The 17,500-nt window shown below is 46.3% G+C and overlaps 1 protein-coding gene across 5 annotated transcripts in view; it reads right to left on the bottom strand.

Annotated features, from left to right (window-relative positions):
- Nucleotides 1-17,500, bottom strand: part of LOC126576358 (protein O-mannosyl-transferase Tmtc3) — a 127,008-nt gene that overhangs the window by 42,391 nt on the left and 67,117 nt on the right. For all 5 annotated transcript variants that reach the window (XM_050237597.1, XM_050237602.1, XM_050237598.1 and 2 more), the window contains one exon: nucleotides 10,976-11,091. In XM_050237597.1, coding sequence (XP_050093554.1) covers nucleotides 10,976-11,091 — 116 coding nt within the window. The remainder of the gene's footprint in view (nucleotides 1-10,975; nucleotides 11,092-17,500) is intronic.

Here is a 17,500-nt window from a genome sequence, read left to right as displayed (position 1 = left end):
TAATGCAATCAGGAAAATGAATATCAAAACAACCGATGATTTCAGCCGAAAACACTACTCAACAGTCGGAAACATAAAGCATAAATCACTTGAACATTCAATGAGCTTTCACCAGACAGTCGCTTGCGACCTTGACCAACCGAGCCAAGTGACAAATATTTGCAAAGAACATGCAACGAACAAACACCGACCGAGCAGGCGAGGACCAGAAAGAAGTGCATTGATTTACACTTCTGCGCAGCACTTGGCAAGTGCGAAAGAACGCGAAAACACTACTTCCCATTGCTCTAGTGATGGTGCACCGGAAACCATTACCATAAATTTCATCCACACGCACGCACGAACACATCAGCATCTGCCTGCAACCGAACGGGACTGCAACCGAGACGAAGAGTGGCAATGTTTGCTGTTTCGTTTGTCACTCAATCACCGGGTGCTTGGCAGTCTGCAGTCTCTTCAGCCGTGTTGCTACTGCTACTACTCTCTACTTCAGTGTTCTGCAATCTCCAACGTTCACTTTGCCAGAAACAACCTCGATGGTGGAGGGAGGAAAGAAACTATTTCGGGGTATCGAGAACCACCGCGGGCAGCATGGAAGGCAACATTGGATGGCAAAAGCTTCTCGCAGCGTCCGTTTCGCGCACTGGACAACTTTGAGAGTTAAGCATACGCTCCACTCGTGTTCGAGTTTGAGCTCTTGCCCTCATTGCAGCCCTGAAATTGGTTGGTTTGTGGGGAAAGTGGCATTTCTCTGGGCTCCAGGATGGGTGCGAATATTGCACACAGCAGCAGTAGTAGTAGCAGCACTACAAGAGCGTGCAGATGCTGATGGTACATTCTCATGTCCACTTATTGAAATCAACAACATATGAGGGAGCTTACTCCTTAGGATAGTTACAGATTAGCTGTAACTGTTTGTAATATATTATTGGATTCTAGAGGTCGTTGCCTGACCAACAGTTATTAGATAATGCTACATGTTATTCATTTACATGGTATTGTTTGCGTCATTATGCGTGCAACTCAACGGGGAATCTACTTTGATTGTAAGTACACAAAGGTCTTTTCATTCATCATTGTCATTAGGCGAGAAATCACGAAAGGTGTCATCACTTGAAAATCCTGACACAGCTATTGTCAGCAGCACAACCAACTGCTTAGTAAAACGACAACAAAACAGATTTTTTTCAGCACACGTCAGAAAAGCGTAACAACTCCTACGATGATGGCACTATTTTCCAACGAATGAAAAAAAATCCCCCGGTTTGTGTTTTGTGTAAGAAAACCGGATTAAAAATCAACAACAACGATGTGCTGAATGCCCCCCCCCCCCCCCCGCTCCATCAACAAGCGAGCAGTGCCACGTGTAAATCCTTCTCAGCTCGAGAGCATCACCTGAATCACACGAGACGCCGGTTGTCAGCGGAAGAAGTTGGAACGTGTTGTCAGCTTTTGTGTGACTCCGGTCGTGTCATGTCTTGACGATCCGCCCTTCGGTTGACAGTTGACTAGCATGTCTCTGCCCCTTCCTATGGATACGTCACGGCAGTATTGCCCCAAGTACTAACCAATTCACAGTGCGTCCAAGTCCGAGAAGGATGCAACTGGCGAGGATTGTAAAGTTTTGTCCACCACCGCTGGCTACAACAAAGCAGGACGGGAAGGAAGGAATAAAAATGTGAAATACAACCCTAAACTTCTTCTGTTCACTGCACCGCTGCACGGTGCACGCAATTCGTGTTCGTCTGCAACGCCATGGCACCAGGGTAGGGCATGGTGATAAGTCATGTCGTCGTGAGGTCCTCGTTGTCATCTTGCTGCAACGTTCCTTTTTGCTACCATCGTGGTGGTGCGGAGAAACACACGGAGGGGGTCTGCACTGAAAGGAGCAAACTTTTAAATCTGCGTTGCTTGTCTTCATGTCATGTTCGTTCATAAATTTTTGCCCTCCCACCGGAGACTGGAGGCGAACGCTGGAGGTTTCGATGCAAACAGGAAGGGCAGCAGACAAGAAGTGATACAAACGACAGACGGAAATTCCCAGAGAACGAATGATGCTGGTGTACGGTATCGTTGCATCAGGTACCTTGAACCTCCTGAAGCCCCTCCAAATCGATTCAATTTCCAACCATCGCACGAGATGGCCAATCTCAATCTGACAGAACATCGTGCGCTCAATGCTTTGCCTAAGACTAAATTCCGAACACGAGTCTCAATCCGTCTCCGATTGCAGCTTAAAAATGGCAAGCAGCCGCCACACCGGATCGGTACCGAAAACTCGGTCGAACGGCCGGTTCTCTGCTCTGCTCTGCTGCGGGTAATACTGTAGCATGTCTGCTAAACAGATGAAAGTCTGCTAAGCAGAGGTGATGCAACGCAAACATCTGATGCGTAGATGTCACATGCATCACGGGCGTTAGCTAGGCAGGTAAAGGCGTAACCCATAGGCGAAGAATGGGTAAACCCCGAACTCAGGCGATTGTTGCCAACCGGGCCGGACCGCCCAAGGTAAACATAAACATGCGACGCGCCACCCAGGTGATTGCGGAAAAGGTTCTACCGCCTAAGAACGAGGCCATGCGGAAGAGAAAGCTACGGCCGAAACGCGGTCTGCAGCGTAGATGTTTGTAGCGCTTGCAGATGTTTTGTAAATCGGAACTCTTCCTATCCGACAAACGTATCGGATAAGGCAGTATAAATAAAGATGACTTCCGAGTAGAGAAGTCAGACAGAAGTCAGTACTCAACCGAACATCATCGTGTCACTTACTTCTTGTCTCCTATGAAGCATTGGTGTCCCCCTACCCTGGTAAGGCCCAATGACTTCCAACGTTCTCCACTGAGTAGGTGAATCACTCACGGGTGATTCACCACGGTTGTCCGGTCAACCTCGAGTCCACTTAGTTAACAACATTGGCTGTCCGCCACGACGGACACCCCGAAACTGCAATCGGCGTACAAACGCGGGTGTTCTAACCAAGCGATGCAAGGTTCCCGCGAGTGTAAAGTTACGCCCATCACATGGCGACCGTGACTTGTTGGCAAGAACAGTCAAAAGTGCAAGTGTAAAAAAAATACGAAGTGCTGATCGAAGGTGATCGGATGGTGAAACCAAAAGTGGTAACAACAACAATAGTGAACGGAAAGTGATCAAAGTGCTGATCAAAGTATCGATCAGAACATAAGTGGTCGCAACGATTGTGTGCACGAAAAAAAAAAGAGTGCTGACGGCTAACAACAAACACTTCAACAATGGAGTGGCAGCCTTATAAAATGGACATCAACGAAGAGAGAAGAGTGAGAGCAGCAGGGGTGAAGTTAGCAGCAAATGGCTAGATTGAGAGCAGCAATCCGCAAGTGAAGCAGCCGGGAGAATGATGACATGTTAGTCCAACGTGGAAGGATGGATCGTAACCGACCCGAGCTATGGAACCCCAGATGATGAAAAGGACCAATTTCGACGACAGACCCGCGCGCAGTTAATTTATACTGTATGGTATGGTGAGTCATAGTCAAATGAAAGAATCTCAAGTATGATTTAAACGGATGTAAACGAAAACAAAATCATCAGAAATGGAATATTCGGAATTTGTAGGGGGATGTTGGATTAGAGGAGAAGGTCCAGAAGAAAATTATAAGACAAACTATTCATTTGGGAAAGCTCACTATATTGAACAAGATCAGGACTATAACTATAATCTCAATAGACATAACCGTCGCAAAAGGGTAAACCAACATTGGACATGAATGAATAACGATGAATCATATCAATATCAGAACAATAGGACCAATCATCATTTGTATGAGCAAAATGTTAATAGAGAGAGACAATATCATCATACTCAGGAAAATGTATATTGCAGAGAACAGGGAGATTCACAACCAAGCAGTAAAAGTCAAAAATTTAAAATCCATTTGTTGGAAGAAGAGATTCATGATTTAAAAGCAGATGTAAGAAGTATACTGCTTTCTCCACACCAACGGGACATTATCAATTTACAAGAATGCCCTTTGGGTTGAACATAAGTCCTAATAGTTTTCAACGGATGATGGCTATAGCCATGGCAGGTTTAACGCCAGAGCTAGCATTCGTTTACATTGATGATATAATTGTCACAGGGTGCAGCGCACGGCATCACATTGACAACTTAGATAAGGTTTTTGAAAGATTAAGAAAGTATAATCTTAAACTTAATCCTAAGAAATGTAAATTTTTCAAAACAGAAGTAACATACTTAGGACATAAAATAACAGATAAGGGAATCTTCCCAGACGATTCTAAGTTCGACACAATTAGGAATTACCCAATACCTACCAGCTCAGATGAGGTCAGACGCTTTGTTGCATTTTGCAACTATTACAGGAAATTTGTGGAAAATTTTGCCAAAAAGGCCAAACCGCTAAACAGTTTACTGAAAAAGGGCGCTAAATTTGTTTGGACAGTCGAATGCCAACACGCGTTCGACACACTGAAAAAGAATCTAATAGCCCCGGAAATTCTCAAATATCCGGATTTCAGTAAACAATTTATTGTAACCACTGACGCTTCTGATAGCGCATGCGGTGCGGTTCTATCCCAAATTTTCGAGAACGGTGACCACCCCATTGCGTATGCAAGCAAGAGTTTCACGCCAGGGGAGAAAAACAAACCGATTATAGAAAAAGAGCTGACAGCCATACATTGGGCAATCAATTACTTTAGGTCATACCTGTACGGTAGAAAATTTAAAATTAGGACTGATCATAGGCCTTTAGTTTACCTGTTCGGCATGAAAAACCCGACATCTAAACTAACTAGGATGAGATTAGATTTAGAGGAATTCGATTTTGAAATCGAATTTGTAGCAGGTAAAAGTAACGTGGTAGCGGATGCTCTGTCCAGAATCGTTCCCAATTCGGACCAGCTAAAAGCATCCACACCCACCAGTAGCGATAAAATTGAGATTAAGAACGCTATTTTAAAAATTACTACTAGGGCCATGGCGAAGCAAAAAGTACAAGTACAGGAACCAAAAAGAGCAGAGCAGAGGGTTGATCACCCTACAATGTGGGAGACGGACAGGCCTTCCGAGGTGTCCAAATTGCTCAAACTCAGAACCGGTGAGTTAAAAGGAAAAATAGAGCTCGTGGTGAGAAACCACAATGAAAACAAAGCGCTTGGGTCTGTTGGCGTACCCATATATAAATCTGCACTAAGAAATGGAAGTCAAGCACTAGAGTTTGCTCTTCTAGAAGTGCGTAAGATTGCCAAAAGGCATAATAGAGATAAAGTTGCAATTGCGAAGGGAGATGCATTGTTCAACCACTACTCTGTAGAAACAATTAAGGAGATAGCCAACAAAACGATCTCCAACTTCCAAATTGTCCTGTTCACTCCAACTAGATGGATCACAGACAAGGAAGAAAGGCTAAGAATAATCAGGGATTATCACATGACCCCTTCGGGAGGACATGTAGGCCAGTACCGTTTGTATATGAAGTTAAGAGAAAAGTACAAATGGAGGAATATGAAGGAGGAAATAAGAGATTTCATTAACAAATGTGAGGCATGCTTAGTTAACAAAGTGCGCAAACACACCAAAGAGGAACAAGTTGTGACGACAACTCCCTCAAAACCGTTTGATGTTATCTCGATAGACACAGTGGGACCGTTACCAAAAACAAATAATAACAACAGATACGCGCTAACAATTCAGTGCGACCTTACAAAATACATTGTCATCATACCCATGCAGAACAAAGAAGCAAATACAATAGCAAGATCGCTAGTGCAAAATTTCATATGCACTTTCGGAAACTTTTTGGAGACGAAAACTGACCAAGGTCTAGAATATAACAACGAAATTTTGGCAAAAGTTTCAGAAATTTTGAATATAAAACAAACATTCGCAACAGCCTACCATCCTCAAACAATAGGAGCATTAGAGAGAAATCATAGATGTTTAAACGAGTATCTAAGGGCATTTTCTAATGAGCATCACACCGACTGGGATGACTGGATAAAATACTACGAATTCGTTTATAACACTACAGAACACACAGATACAAAATTAACACCATTTGAATTAGTTTTTGGTAGAACTGCAAACCTACCACAGGATTTAATTAGACACAAACCAGAACCGGTCTACAATCTAGATCAATATCACGCGGAAATGCGATACAAGCTTCAAAAATCAAACGAGGTAGCGAGGAAGCACCTCATCAAAACAAAACAAAACAGGCAAATAGACTCAAATAAAAACACGAACCCCATCCAAGTAAAACTAGGAGACCATGTTTATATCACGAACGAAAACAGGAAGAAATTAGATCCCATTTATGTAGGACCGTTTGTAATAATTGAAATTGACAACACAAACTGCAAGATACGACACATAGCATCAGGAAAAGAGTCTGTAGTACACAAAAACAGACTGATCAAAGCTAGGCTAGAATAACGCACAAATGAGCTCAAAAAGCACCCATTTTTGCATTATTCTTTCTAAAGGGGGGAGGTGTAGCATGTCTGCTAAACAGATGAAAGTCTGCTAAGCAGAGGTGATGCAACGCAAACATCTGATGCGTAGATGTCACATGCATCACGGGCGTTAGCTAGGCAGGTAAAGGCGTAACCCATAGGCGAAGAATGGGTAAACCCCGAACTCAGGCGATTGTTGCCAACCGGGCCGGACCGCCCAAGGTAAACATAAACATGCGACGCGCCACCCAGGTGATTGCGGAAAAGGTTCTACCGCCTAAGAACGAGGCCATGCGGAAGAGAAAGCTACGGCCGAAACGCGGTCTGCAGCGTAGATGTTTGTAGCGCTTGCAGATGTTTTGTAAATCGGAACTCTTCCTATCCGACAAACGTATCGGATAAGGCAGTATAAATAAAGATGACTTCCGAGTAGAGAAGTCAGACAGAAGTCAGTACTCAACCGAACATCATCGTGTCACTTACTTCTTGTCTCCTATGAAGCATTGGTGTCCCCCTACCCTGGTAAGGCCCAATGACTTCCAACGTTCTCCACTGAGTAGGTGAATCACTCACGGGTGATTCACCACGGTTGTCCGGTCAACCTCGAGTCCACTTAGTTAACAACATTGGCTGTCCGCCACGACGGACACCCCGAAACTGCAATCGGCGTACAAACGCGGGTGTTCTAACCAAGCGATGCAAGGTTCCCGCGAGTGTAAAGTTACGCCCATCACAATACCAATGAATGCTTGTCGAGTGTCACCGCACCACCTCGGGGTTTCCGTGTTGCGGGGCCATTTCAAAGAGGAAAGATGAATTGAATTATGAAAACATCGATATTTCATTACCATCCTCCCTCTGGCTGCTGAACATGAGCCCTCCGGAGAAAATCAAGTGCTAGAAATTTCAATAAGAACTCGACATTGCCCAAGGCCCAAGGACAGCAACAGCAGCAGCATGGGACAGAAGGAGGTGCAAGGAAAGTGGCTTTTCTTATAAAACCTGCTCGGTAGCTCGGTCAGATTGCAGGATAAGCCCCTAGGGGGCGGGGCGGGGATGGCAAGAAATATAATTAACTTTGCTTGTTCCCATTTGAACACGGGCACAGAGAGCAGCAGTATTTGTCGCTTGATTTCTAGATGTGTCCGGTAGTTGTCATACCTCGGCATGCCCTCAGGCAATGCTTTAGGGCTTAGGATTGTGGTGGAGGGAATAGAATTCAAATCTGAGCCAGCTTAGGTGTGATTTGAGGACCACTATTGATGAGGAAGTGGCTATCTGGTTGGTTGCTTTTGATTTATTACGATTCAAGGTTGAAGATGTTGGATGATGGAATAGTTGATCATCCATTATGTCAATAGTTGGAATATTACTGTATTGCTTTGTTTGGCGACACCTGGCATACGTATGTCCGTTGACCAAATTAAACAAATGGGGACAACCCATTTAATAAATTAAAATGAAATAGATTTAGTATTCTAAAATGAAAATCTTTTGTGCTTATCATTCTTGTATTATGTTGATTCATCACTAGTAGCATACTTTCTTTAACAGCTTAACACGTAATGTATCATTAGTGTCCAGCTGTTTGAAGTTTTGTTATTCTTAGGTGTATTTTGTCTTTTTGTTTAAGTATTCAAGCAGATTTAAAACATTCAAACTTTAATCTTAGAAAAAAAACTACCAATAAATCCTATAGAAGCTTTTGTGTTTACCATAACCTACAGGAACTGAATAACTTAACAACCCACTGCACAACATCCCAGTTTACGAGTTCCCTGGGCATGGATCTGGAACAAACCAACCAACCAGTCAACCCCCGGAGTCACCGATTTTTTTCCATCCACATTCGAAGAAAACAAACACCACCGGCTGTTACCAGCACCCAAAGCGAAGCGTGATCGCGGTCGCGGTCAGAAGCACGTACAAAGTTGACCGAGACCGAGAAAACCGTTGCGCGATACGGTAGCAGCGCGTCCGGCGTGTTTCTGTTCGGTGTACAAGGGCAGATTGCAAGGCAGCACACTCGTTTGAAATGATACTTTCAACTGCACGCTCAATCATATCATCGCATGATCCCTAGCGCCCTGCGCCCTGCGCCCCACCACGAAGCGAAATAACATTCCACACGGAGAGATACTCGTTGCCGGATATGTTGCGAGCTGATGCGAGTGCGATCATCACCGGCTGCTAGCCAGCCAGCAGTAAAAAGCAACAAGCAGCGGACGCGAGACGCGAACCGGGTGCAGTATCCTCAGTATCCTTTTGCTAGCATGATTACGCCACGCCTGTCGTCCATTACCGCCCTCTTGGTACTCACGGACATGGTTGTAGCCGCTGCTGCTGCTGCGAGGAGGAGGATCACTTTCTCATGCACTCTCGTCGTGTCTTCTCTGTGCGCGGCAAACAACATCATGTTTGCCATCCATTTGGGTTAGCTCGGGTTCAGCCGGTGGGAGAGGAAGGTGCTGGTGACGCACAGGAACATCGTCGGGTATCAACGGGGACGGATGTAGTTGAGCTTTGTGTTGAGCAACTGCCACCCTGGCTCGTGGTCTGGATAACGCATCAAACGGTGGATAGCGCGCGGATTCGTTGGTGGTTGGTTATTTTTCTATGCTCGTCCGTTTCTACTTTCTGCTTATGCTCTGCACAAATCGACTCGGGCTCGAGCTTTGGAATTGTAGCCTTGCACCATGTGAGTGAGCCCGCGTCCTCATTTCTAAGGATCTTTTGATGGCCGCTTGCTGATGGAAGTGTGCATCTCGCGAGTTGCAGCAGCAGCAGCAGCAGCAGTGTCGATACAATTTGGCGTTCGCTCGTTTGTTCCTGTAGCTAAGTGATGCTACTTTTTAAACACTCCCGGTGAGTCCACTAATGCACCCGGGTGGACTGGCACTAGGATAGCAAAGTGCATTCACAAACAAACAGAATGATTTTGGCCTGAGCCAGACCAAAGGGTGTGTCTTTATAATTTGAGTGCATCTCGTCTACATCGTAGTGCATCTCGTATGCAAGAGTTGCACAACAAGCGCCGATAGCATATGCATTCATGTTATCCGCACCTCCTTGCTCGATTCTAGCAGATAAAACTCCAATTTCCTGTGTTGAAAACCTCATAATAGCAGCATAACCCTCGGTATACGTACGGTATTTGATGATAACATCATCGCAAAACGTCGCTACGTTTAGTGAATCTAACGTCGAAACAATAACGACGCAATCGAACCAAAGGGACGGAGCCAGCGCAAAGGCATTCCAAAAAAGGGAAAAAAAACCCTCCGGGAGTTTAGCAAATCTCTAAATATTCCCGAAAAACTCCCGATGGTGTGCGGTGCGGAGCGAAATGGGATTTTCGGTTCCCGGTTAACCAAACTTTCCGGCAAATTGCGATTAACATTCCATTGGCGAGCACATTTTTATTCGACCCTTTTTTTTTGTTTTGTTTTTGATGTTGTTGGCCCCAACCAATCACTAGGCAGCGGTGGTAGCCCCAAACCCGGCCCGGCGCCATCAGACCGAAACAAAGCAACGAAAAATACGGGAAGGAGAAGCTTAGAACTCGCCAAATTTGCTGCACACATCTCGCTCTCACATGCAGACCGCGACGGACACCACCACGTGGCCCGTGGCCCCTGCTCACCGGTTGCCGCAAGCAAAGCGCAAAAGCGGAGGGGAAAACAGATGAGAAACATCCGGCAACAACAAAACGGCCGGGAAGGTTTCTAACATCGTGCGTGTTGCCTGCTGCCCTGCCACTAACTGACGAGCCCTGCGGGATAGAAAATGAAAATGTTTTGCAGTTTTCTGACCGCCACAGGGACTGGCGTTGGCCACACAGCATTAGTCCTACGCTCGAACGATGGGTCTCTCGGTGTGTGTGTGTTGGAACGAGGGTTTGCGAATGCGGAAAATTGACCCAAATTGTTGGAATTATTTTGTATTTGTTTCTCGTACCCGGGCCCACACAAACACCCCGCTCCGGATACGAGCGATACGTGAAGCGCCTTCTGATACTCGGAAAGCAACGTTTCGTCCCAAAAAGTCCGTTCGAAAACCAACCATTAGGTGGAAAACTTGAGAACTTTAGGCGATCCACACAGCAGGTGAACAACATCACTGACCCGAACCAGGGACTCCACCAGAAAAGAGATCAGGCATGAGAAGAATGGAGAAGATTTTTCAAGATCACTGCATGACGTCATCGTGGGCGGCCATGAAGCGGTTGCCACGAATCACTTCATTTCGCTTTATACACTCTCGCGCGCTCTCTCTCTCTCTCCCGTTTGGTGACGGTCGATGGCTTGTCGGAACCCCGCTCGAGCACCGGTTACCAAATTTCTTGCCCAAATTCTTTCCATGACCCGATATAGTTGCAAAGAAATGCGAACCCACCCACCGTGGAATGTATGGCGCAAAGTATTCGGCAAGTTGCACTTGTATGTGGACTTGTGGCGAAAGGAAGATGATGCTGCTTTTTGGCCGACAGGCACGATATGCTATGGTACGCGCTTACCTTCTGTGCGACGAAGATCTCGTAGATGGCACACACGCCGGTGATGGTGATGCCCTGCTCCTTGCAAAGCATGGCCGTTGCGACGAGCAGCATGGAAAGCACCAGATAGCGCCAGCCTGCCGAAAAAAAGGGAATAGAAAAAAGCGTATGGTTAGTGGAGTGTTTGGAGAGATTTGTCAGAGGGCACAGTCATTTGTTGCTGTTTCAATTGATCAAAATCAAAAGTAAAGTTGGTGTTTTCTGTTACTGTTGCTTTTTGCTCGTGTCGCCCCACAAGCGATCGAGTGTGATCGGTCATATTTATTAATGAGGAAAATTGGCAAAGCAACACACAGTTTACTGTCGAACCGCCGCGCTTTGGAGCGTAAGCGTTGTGCGATGAAAACCACTTCAAATTCGGTTGTTTTGGTTGGATGATTTTTTGGCGAATGCGCGATTTTACAACGGGCAGAGCTGCTTTGGGCCGAGATGTGAAGAAGATGATCTTTCTCTTCCACAGCCATAACTGTGGCACCGATTGAAGATGGTGAAGAGAAGCGATTGAATGATCAGTGATTGTAAAAAAAAACGACGGCACAATAAGCGAGCAGAGTGAGGTAGGTTGTCAGGTATAAAAGCTTTCGGCGAACTCTGGACCAGTATCATTCGGTTGTGATCGTTCACTGCAGTACGTCGACGATAGACACCACTAGACAACAGGCAAACATGAAGGTAAGCAATGGTGGTGGCACATGGACACAGGAACTATCAAAGATCAACGTTTCTTCTGCGTTTCTTTTGACAGGCGTTCATCGTGTTCTCAATGGTGCTGGCCGTAGCCGTAGCGCTTCCCATCGACGAGACAAGCAAACAGAATGAGCATAACCTGTGGGAACAGGGCTCAGAACAGCATCAGTCTCAGGAAAGTTACCATGATTACGAACACCAAACTGCACAGCAGCACGGCTACGAACCCCAGACTGCGCAGCACCACGGTTATGAACAACAGTCTTCGCAGCACCATGGCTACGAACAACAGGCCACCCAGCAGGAGTACTACTCGCCAAGAGACTACGACTCCGAGCACTACGCTGAGAAGGAGGTGAAGAAGATCATCACCAAGAAGGTCCCCGTGCCGTACCCGGTGGAGGTGGAGAAGCACGTGCCGCTGCACGTGAAGGTCCCGTACCCGGTGGAGGTCGAGCGAAAGGTTCCGTTTGTGGTGGAGAAGCAGGTCCCGGTGTACGTGGAGACGAAGTATCCAGTCCACGTGGATCGTCCGTATCCGGTGGAAGTGAAGGTTCCAGTCGAAGTGCCAGTCTATCAGAAGGAGTACATCGAGGTCCCGAAACCGTACGCAGTTCATGTCGATAAGCCTTACACAGTGTACGTGAAAGAGCCAGTGTACATCGAGAAGCCAGTGCCGTTCACCGTGCTCCTGAAGAAGGAACACAAGAAGTCGTTCTGGGGCTAAGCGGAGCCACAGACACGAGCGATGAATGTGGGCTGGGGGTCTCTAGAATAAAATAATTTCTTTCTAAACTAGTGGCAACTGTGTTCTAAAAGGTCGTGACATCTGAAATTGTGTGCCGTGGAGTGGCCATTGGTACATTCACTTCCAAGAAGGAAAACGAAATTATAGAGCACTGTAAATGACCCATAAACGTATCACACACCACAGCTCACAAAGCAACTAACTCATTCGTGGTAATTTTACTAAAACATTCGCAGCACCATCCGCTCTACTCTTGCAACCAGATCGCTCCAACTCGATAGGGTGTTCCACTTTCCCGATAATTACAGAGAAAGCCATACAATCACTTACAACAGTGGGCAAATTGCAGCAAAGGATAATGGGCCTACGACTTCCCCATGGTAAACACGCATCTAACGCATTTATTTCGCAACGACGCTCGCCCTCCATCATCATCGAAAGGCGCTTGTCACTCTTGGAGGTTTGTACTTGTTGATTTAGGACAGTGCTAGCAAACCATGGCACTGTTTGGCGATAATTTGTGCCCACCAGAGTCAACGGATGTGATGTCAGTGAACGGCACCGAGCGCCCGGTGAAAAAAAGTGTGGAAAATTCCTCTTTTGCCTTTTCCGGATGGGTATTTTTTTTTCTACTGCGTCCCATGGAATAATTAACCGAGTTCTAATGCCTTCCTGGGATGGAAGGCGATCCCGGAACACAAAGCAACCCTTTTGCCAACGAAAGGCATCGCCTTTCGTCAGCGTTCGCCGTGTTCGTCCGTTGTGCCACCGAAGGATTGCCGTTTGTTTGATGAACGCTAATTAAAGTATGAAGAAGTATAATGATCCAATTATAATGCGACTAATTATAAGGAGAGCAATGCTTTAATTGCTCCGCTCAGCCATGCGTCAGCGGTCACCAGCACCAGTTCTGTAACGGGGCGACGGTACCGCCGGGTGCAACCTTAGCCAACGGTCGGTGGTGGTGGTCGGTCAGCACATAATTTGATCATGGTGGAATTTGCATGTAATTAACAAACACCGAACCGTCCATTACTGACTCTCGGCGATCGTCTTTGTTTTCAATGTGGCGCGCTAAAAGTTGCCAAGAATGAGTGAGCAGCGAGCTGGCTATTTGGAATTGCTGTTCGTACCTCTTATTGTATCTGGTTTCGCGCACAGAACCAATTGTTTCTCCGGAGTAAAAGCAAAATTTCCAAAGAATCAACACCGTTAGAGTATTGGAAGTTTCACCATTACGTTAAGTGAAAGGAATGGAATGAGCTGCTACTGCATTCGGCGGTTTGCTTTTTTGTTGCAAAACTACCATTGATTGCTGAAAACACTCCGTCAACCATTATGGAACCCATGATCTATTGCGAGTGCCATTTGGAGCATTTTTTTCCACGGAAAAGCTTTACAGCTTTTCCAACGAAGCACGAGCCGGTTGGTTCACACTACGGCAGCCCATACTTTCGCTCAATTGATGGGTTTCCATTTTCTATACACTCACTGGAGTGTACCACACCACACGAATACTAACGTAATGGGCGAAAGCAGCCGAGAAGTGAGAAAACGGCGAAAAGCCAAACGAAATAGAGTAGCTCCATCCATTACCGCGTACACACAGATACAGATGAAAAGAAAATCTTTTGGCAACCAAAAAAAAAAATTGCTTTCCACTCTTCCAATCAGTCGTCAGCGTCAGTGGCTCCCTGGGGTGCGGATTACTGCAATTGCGAATGCCGCGAATTCGTGGCAGCAAACGTTTGTCAATGTCTGACTTGCGTCGATGAAAAATGGTTCGTCACCCCGACCAGTCGCCTGATCAGGCACTTGGATCAATTCCGTGGTCGAGAACTCATTTCTATAAAAGCTGACGAAAGGACTAGAAAAAAAAAAACGAACTCAACCCCTAGGATCCATCAGTGCGACACTGGTGAAAGGAGGATCGGTGTGGCTTCGTTTCGTTGGATTTCTTATCGCCGGGCAAACGTCGCAAATGCTTACAATTTCTTCGACTTCGTGTACGTGAGCTCACTAACTTGGAAACAAAGTCGATTGAGGTACATTTGGTATCTCTAGCTGCACCAAATATTCTCTAAAGAAAATCATTTTGCCAGCAGCATCGCAAACATCATTAGAGTACCTTCGGTGAGCGAAAGACTTTCATCAGAAAACAAATCAACTGGCTAATGTTGGACTCGAAATGAGCTTTGCAGTTATGCGAGCAACATTTTGTCAGATTTTCTCAAACGAAAATTGCATTCTTCGCAACAAAAACATCCATCTAAAAGCAGCATAATGGGTTTGGATTTAATGAATCTAGCCGTTCAGAGAGTGAGAGAGAGAGAGAGCGAGCGAGAGAAGACCAGAGATAACCGTCATCGCATCTTAAAACAAGCAAAACAAGGATGAACCCTCGGTTAATAACAGACCCAAAACCTAAAAGACTTTGCTCAAATACGGTACCGGCATCAAGAGCAGGACACGGTGGGGCCAAGCGAAGCAATTTAGCTACGCCAAATTAAACAAAATGAGGAAAATTAAACTCATAAACATCGGCACGCAATGGCTGCAAGAAGCTGCACGGCTGCAACTCCCCACACCGACCGACCGTGAACTGAGCTAGCGTAGCGTCATGATTTTCTCGTCCTTCTTGATTTCGTTTTGACCCATTTTCCCCCTTTTGTAAATTTCATCTCCCGCCCGTGAACTCATAAAACTTTGTACCCTTTGCAGCCGCGTTACGCTGCACTGCAGCAACGAGTGCGAGTGTGTGCACCGTACTCCGTTGTGTGCGTGTTTTTGCTGCAGTTTGGAAGGTCTGCAAGATGTTTGCAAGTTCCACCAACCACCCACCTCATGGGGTCACCCAGGGACCAGGGAGTGAGGATAGCAAATGCGTTGCTGCCACGTTTTGCTAGATGACGACCGACGAACAAGCTGATAAGTAAGACTAATGGACAAACATAAACTCCACACCCATACCAAGCGCAAGAGCGGACCATATCCTGGAGCGATCCGCAGTTGGTGGACGGGTAGTTCCTTCATTTTTTTTTATTTTATTTTGATTTCCTCCTTCCTCGCTTACGTCCATTACACATTAATGGGTGACTCTCGCTATGCCAGTAGGGGATTCACTGTGCGAAGGAAGCAAACTTTTGGCACAGAGCCCCTGGATGGTTGCAGCAAACGAGCATCGATTGACATTACGAATGCACTTGACGTGTCTGTGTAACGGTGCATTGTGTTGTAGGGTGTGTTTCTACACATACTGAAATTTTTCGTTGCGCTAAGGCAAATTCGCTAGTACAACAAACATTTTCTGTGTAAAGAAACATCCCTTAACATGGCGTCAGTTCTCTCCGCCAATGTGCTGCCAGCAGAAGAATTCAATTACTCATCCATAAACATCGAAAATACACCCTCCCTTCAGCTGCTCGCTCTCTGTTTTTGTGTTGGAGAACAGTTTGTCGCAACCAAAAATCCCAAGGCATGCTACGGCATCAAACAAGAATTCGAGTATCAGACCTTGGGACTAAAAACTCTCACCCAAGCCTCGCAGTAACGCGTACAGCAGGCAACGTTATGCTGCGGGATGTGCTCGGTTCGATCGACGCCAATGCAGTGTGCGGCTCCTACTACTACTGTTTGGTGTCCTTGAGATGGTGGCAGTGTCGTCCTTTATAATGTTGAAGTATTTCGTTAGCCGCTTCTCGCCAGTAAGTGCACTGCTGCATAGTAACCCAGCCAGCCAAGGAGCCACCAGCCTCTTCTGACACCTCCCGGGTTCCCTTCCTTCTCTTACTCGTTTGAAATTCCATGCTATTTGGTGAGAAATTTGGCCATCCCTTGACGGTTTTACTGCCTCACCACTAACGCCAACGGATCCCCTCGAATGAATTTTCATCTTAGTGTGGCTGTGTGCGCGTCTAGAGTGTCTTCAGCGACGTCTTACAACTTTCCCAACGAGCCAGTGAGAAGTGGCCAGGGCATCAAGGACCTTTCCTCTCGTTGCAGTCCTCTTGTGAGCGCGCTCGAGTTGTTCGAAGCCCCCTCGTGAATGAGCGACTACTTCACTCGAATCCCTAATGATGCAGCGAGCAGTAGGCGAGGACCGAATCGTACCCCGCCACACTCTAGCACCGGATGCACCCGCAGCGAATGGTTCCAGTGCAATGTTGTTGTGCCAAACGGTGGCGAGAACGATAAAAATGAAAGTTTATTTGCCTTCGCTGCATCCTCTCGTTTGCGTTCGCTCTTCACGAAGGAAGGTTCACAGCAGCAGCAGCTGGTGGTGGGCGAAGAAGGATGCGATTGCTCGCGTGAAAATCCCTCCACTTTACCCTCGCAAGTGAGAAAATCTCGAATGCATTGCACCAGAGCTTTCGCCGATGTGGCAATACGCCAGTGGCTGCCGGAGGAGCTTAGCTTAGCATTCAAATCTCAACCCTAACGCTCCGCCAGTCGCGTGAAGAGGGTTGGGCAATGATTTTATTTTTCGAATAATTTCCCAGGGAGTTCGCTGGATGCATGCGCAAGCATTCTTCGAGTAAGTTATTCAGATTCATTCCACGCTCCACGGTGGGGCAGTGATTGGACGGAATGTGAAGGACTGGAGTGAACTTGGTGCGAACTCGCTGCGAAACCGCCATCGCCATTGGGCTTAAGCAATGTCAATAATTTAGCATCGAGCAAGGACGCGGCGTGGCGCTGGACGGTGTTGCAGTTTAGCTTCGCAAACCGGTCCAAACCGGATGCATGCATACGATTCGTTTACTTAAGCTGGAGGTCCTTAAGGAATGTAAACGTTGGCAGCCTGTCATCACATCGCGGGTGAAGTGGTACTTGAAGCAAAAGTGTCCACAAACAGCCAGCGAGCCAGCACACGTTCGGTGAGTGAATGCAAACCTTGGATTTGATGCCAAAGAAGGTTGCGCTGTAGTGCGAACAGGTCAATCGGTTATCAAACTTTGTCTATTCCAATTGCTTTAACAGTAACGTTATCCTGCGAATTGAATTGTGATTGGTTTGGTAAAATGTATGAAACAAAATTATCCTCATACATA

Source organism: Anopheles aquasalis, chromosome 3, assembly GCF_943734665.1.
Source record: "Anopheles aquasalis chromosome 3, idAnoAquaMG_Q_19, whole genome shotgun sequence".
In the NCBI taxonomy this organism is placed as follows: domain Eukaryota; kingdom Metazoa; phylum Arthropoda; class Insecta; order Diptera; family Culicidae; genus Anopheles; species Anopheles aquasalis.
Note: the sequence above shows the minus strand (reverse complement) of the source record. Positions and strands in the feature narration are given on the sequence as shown.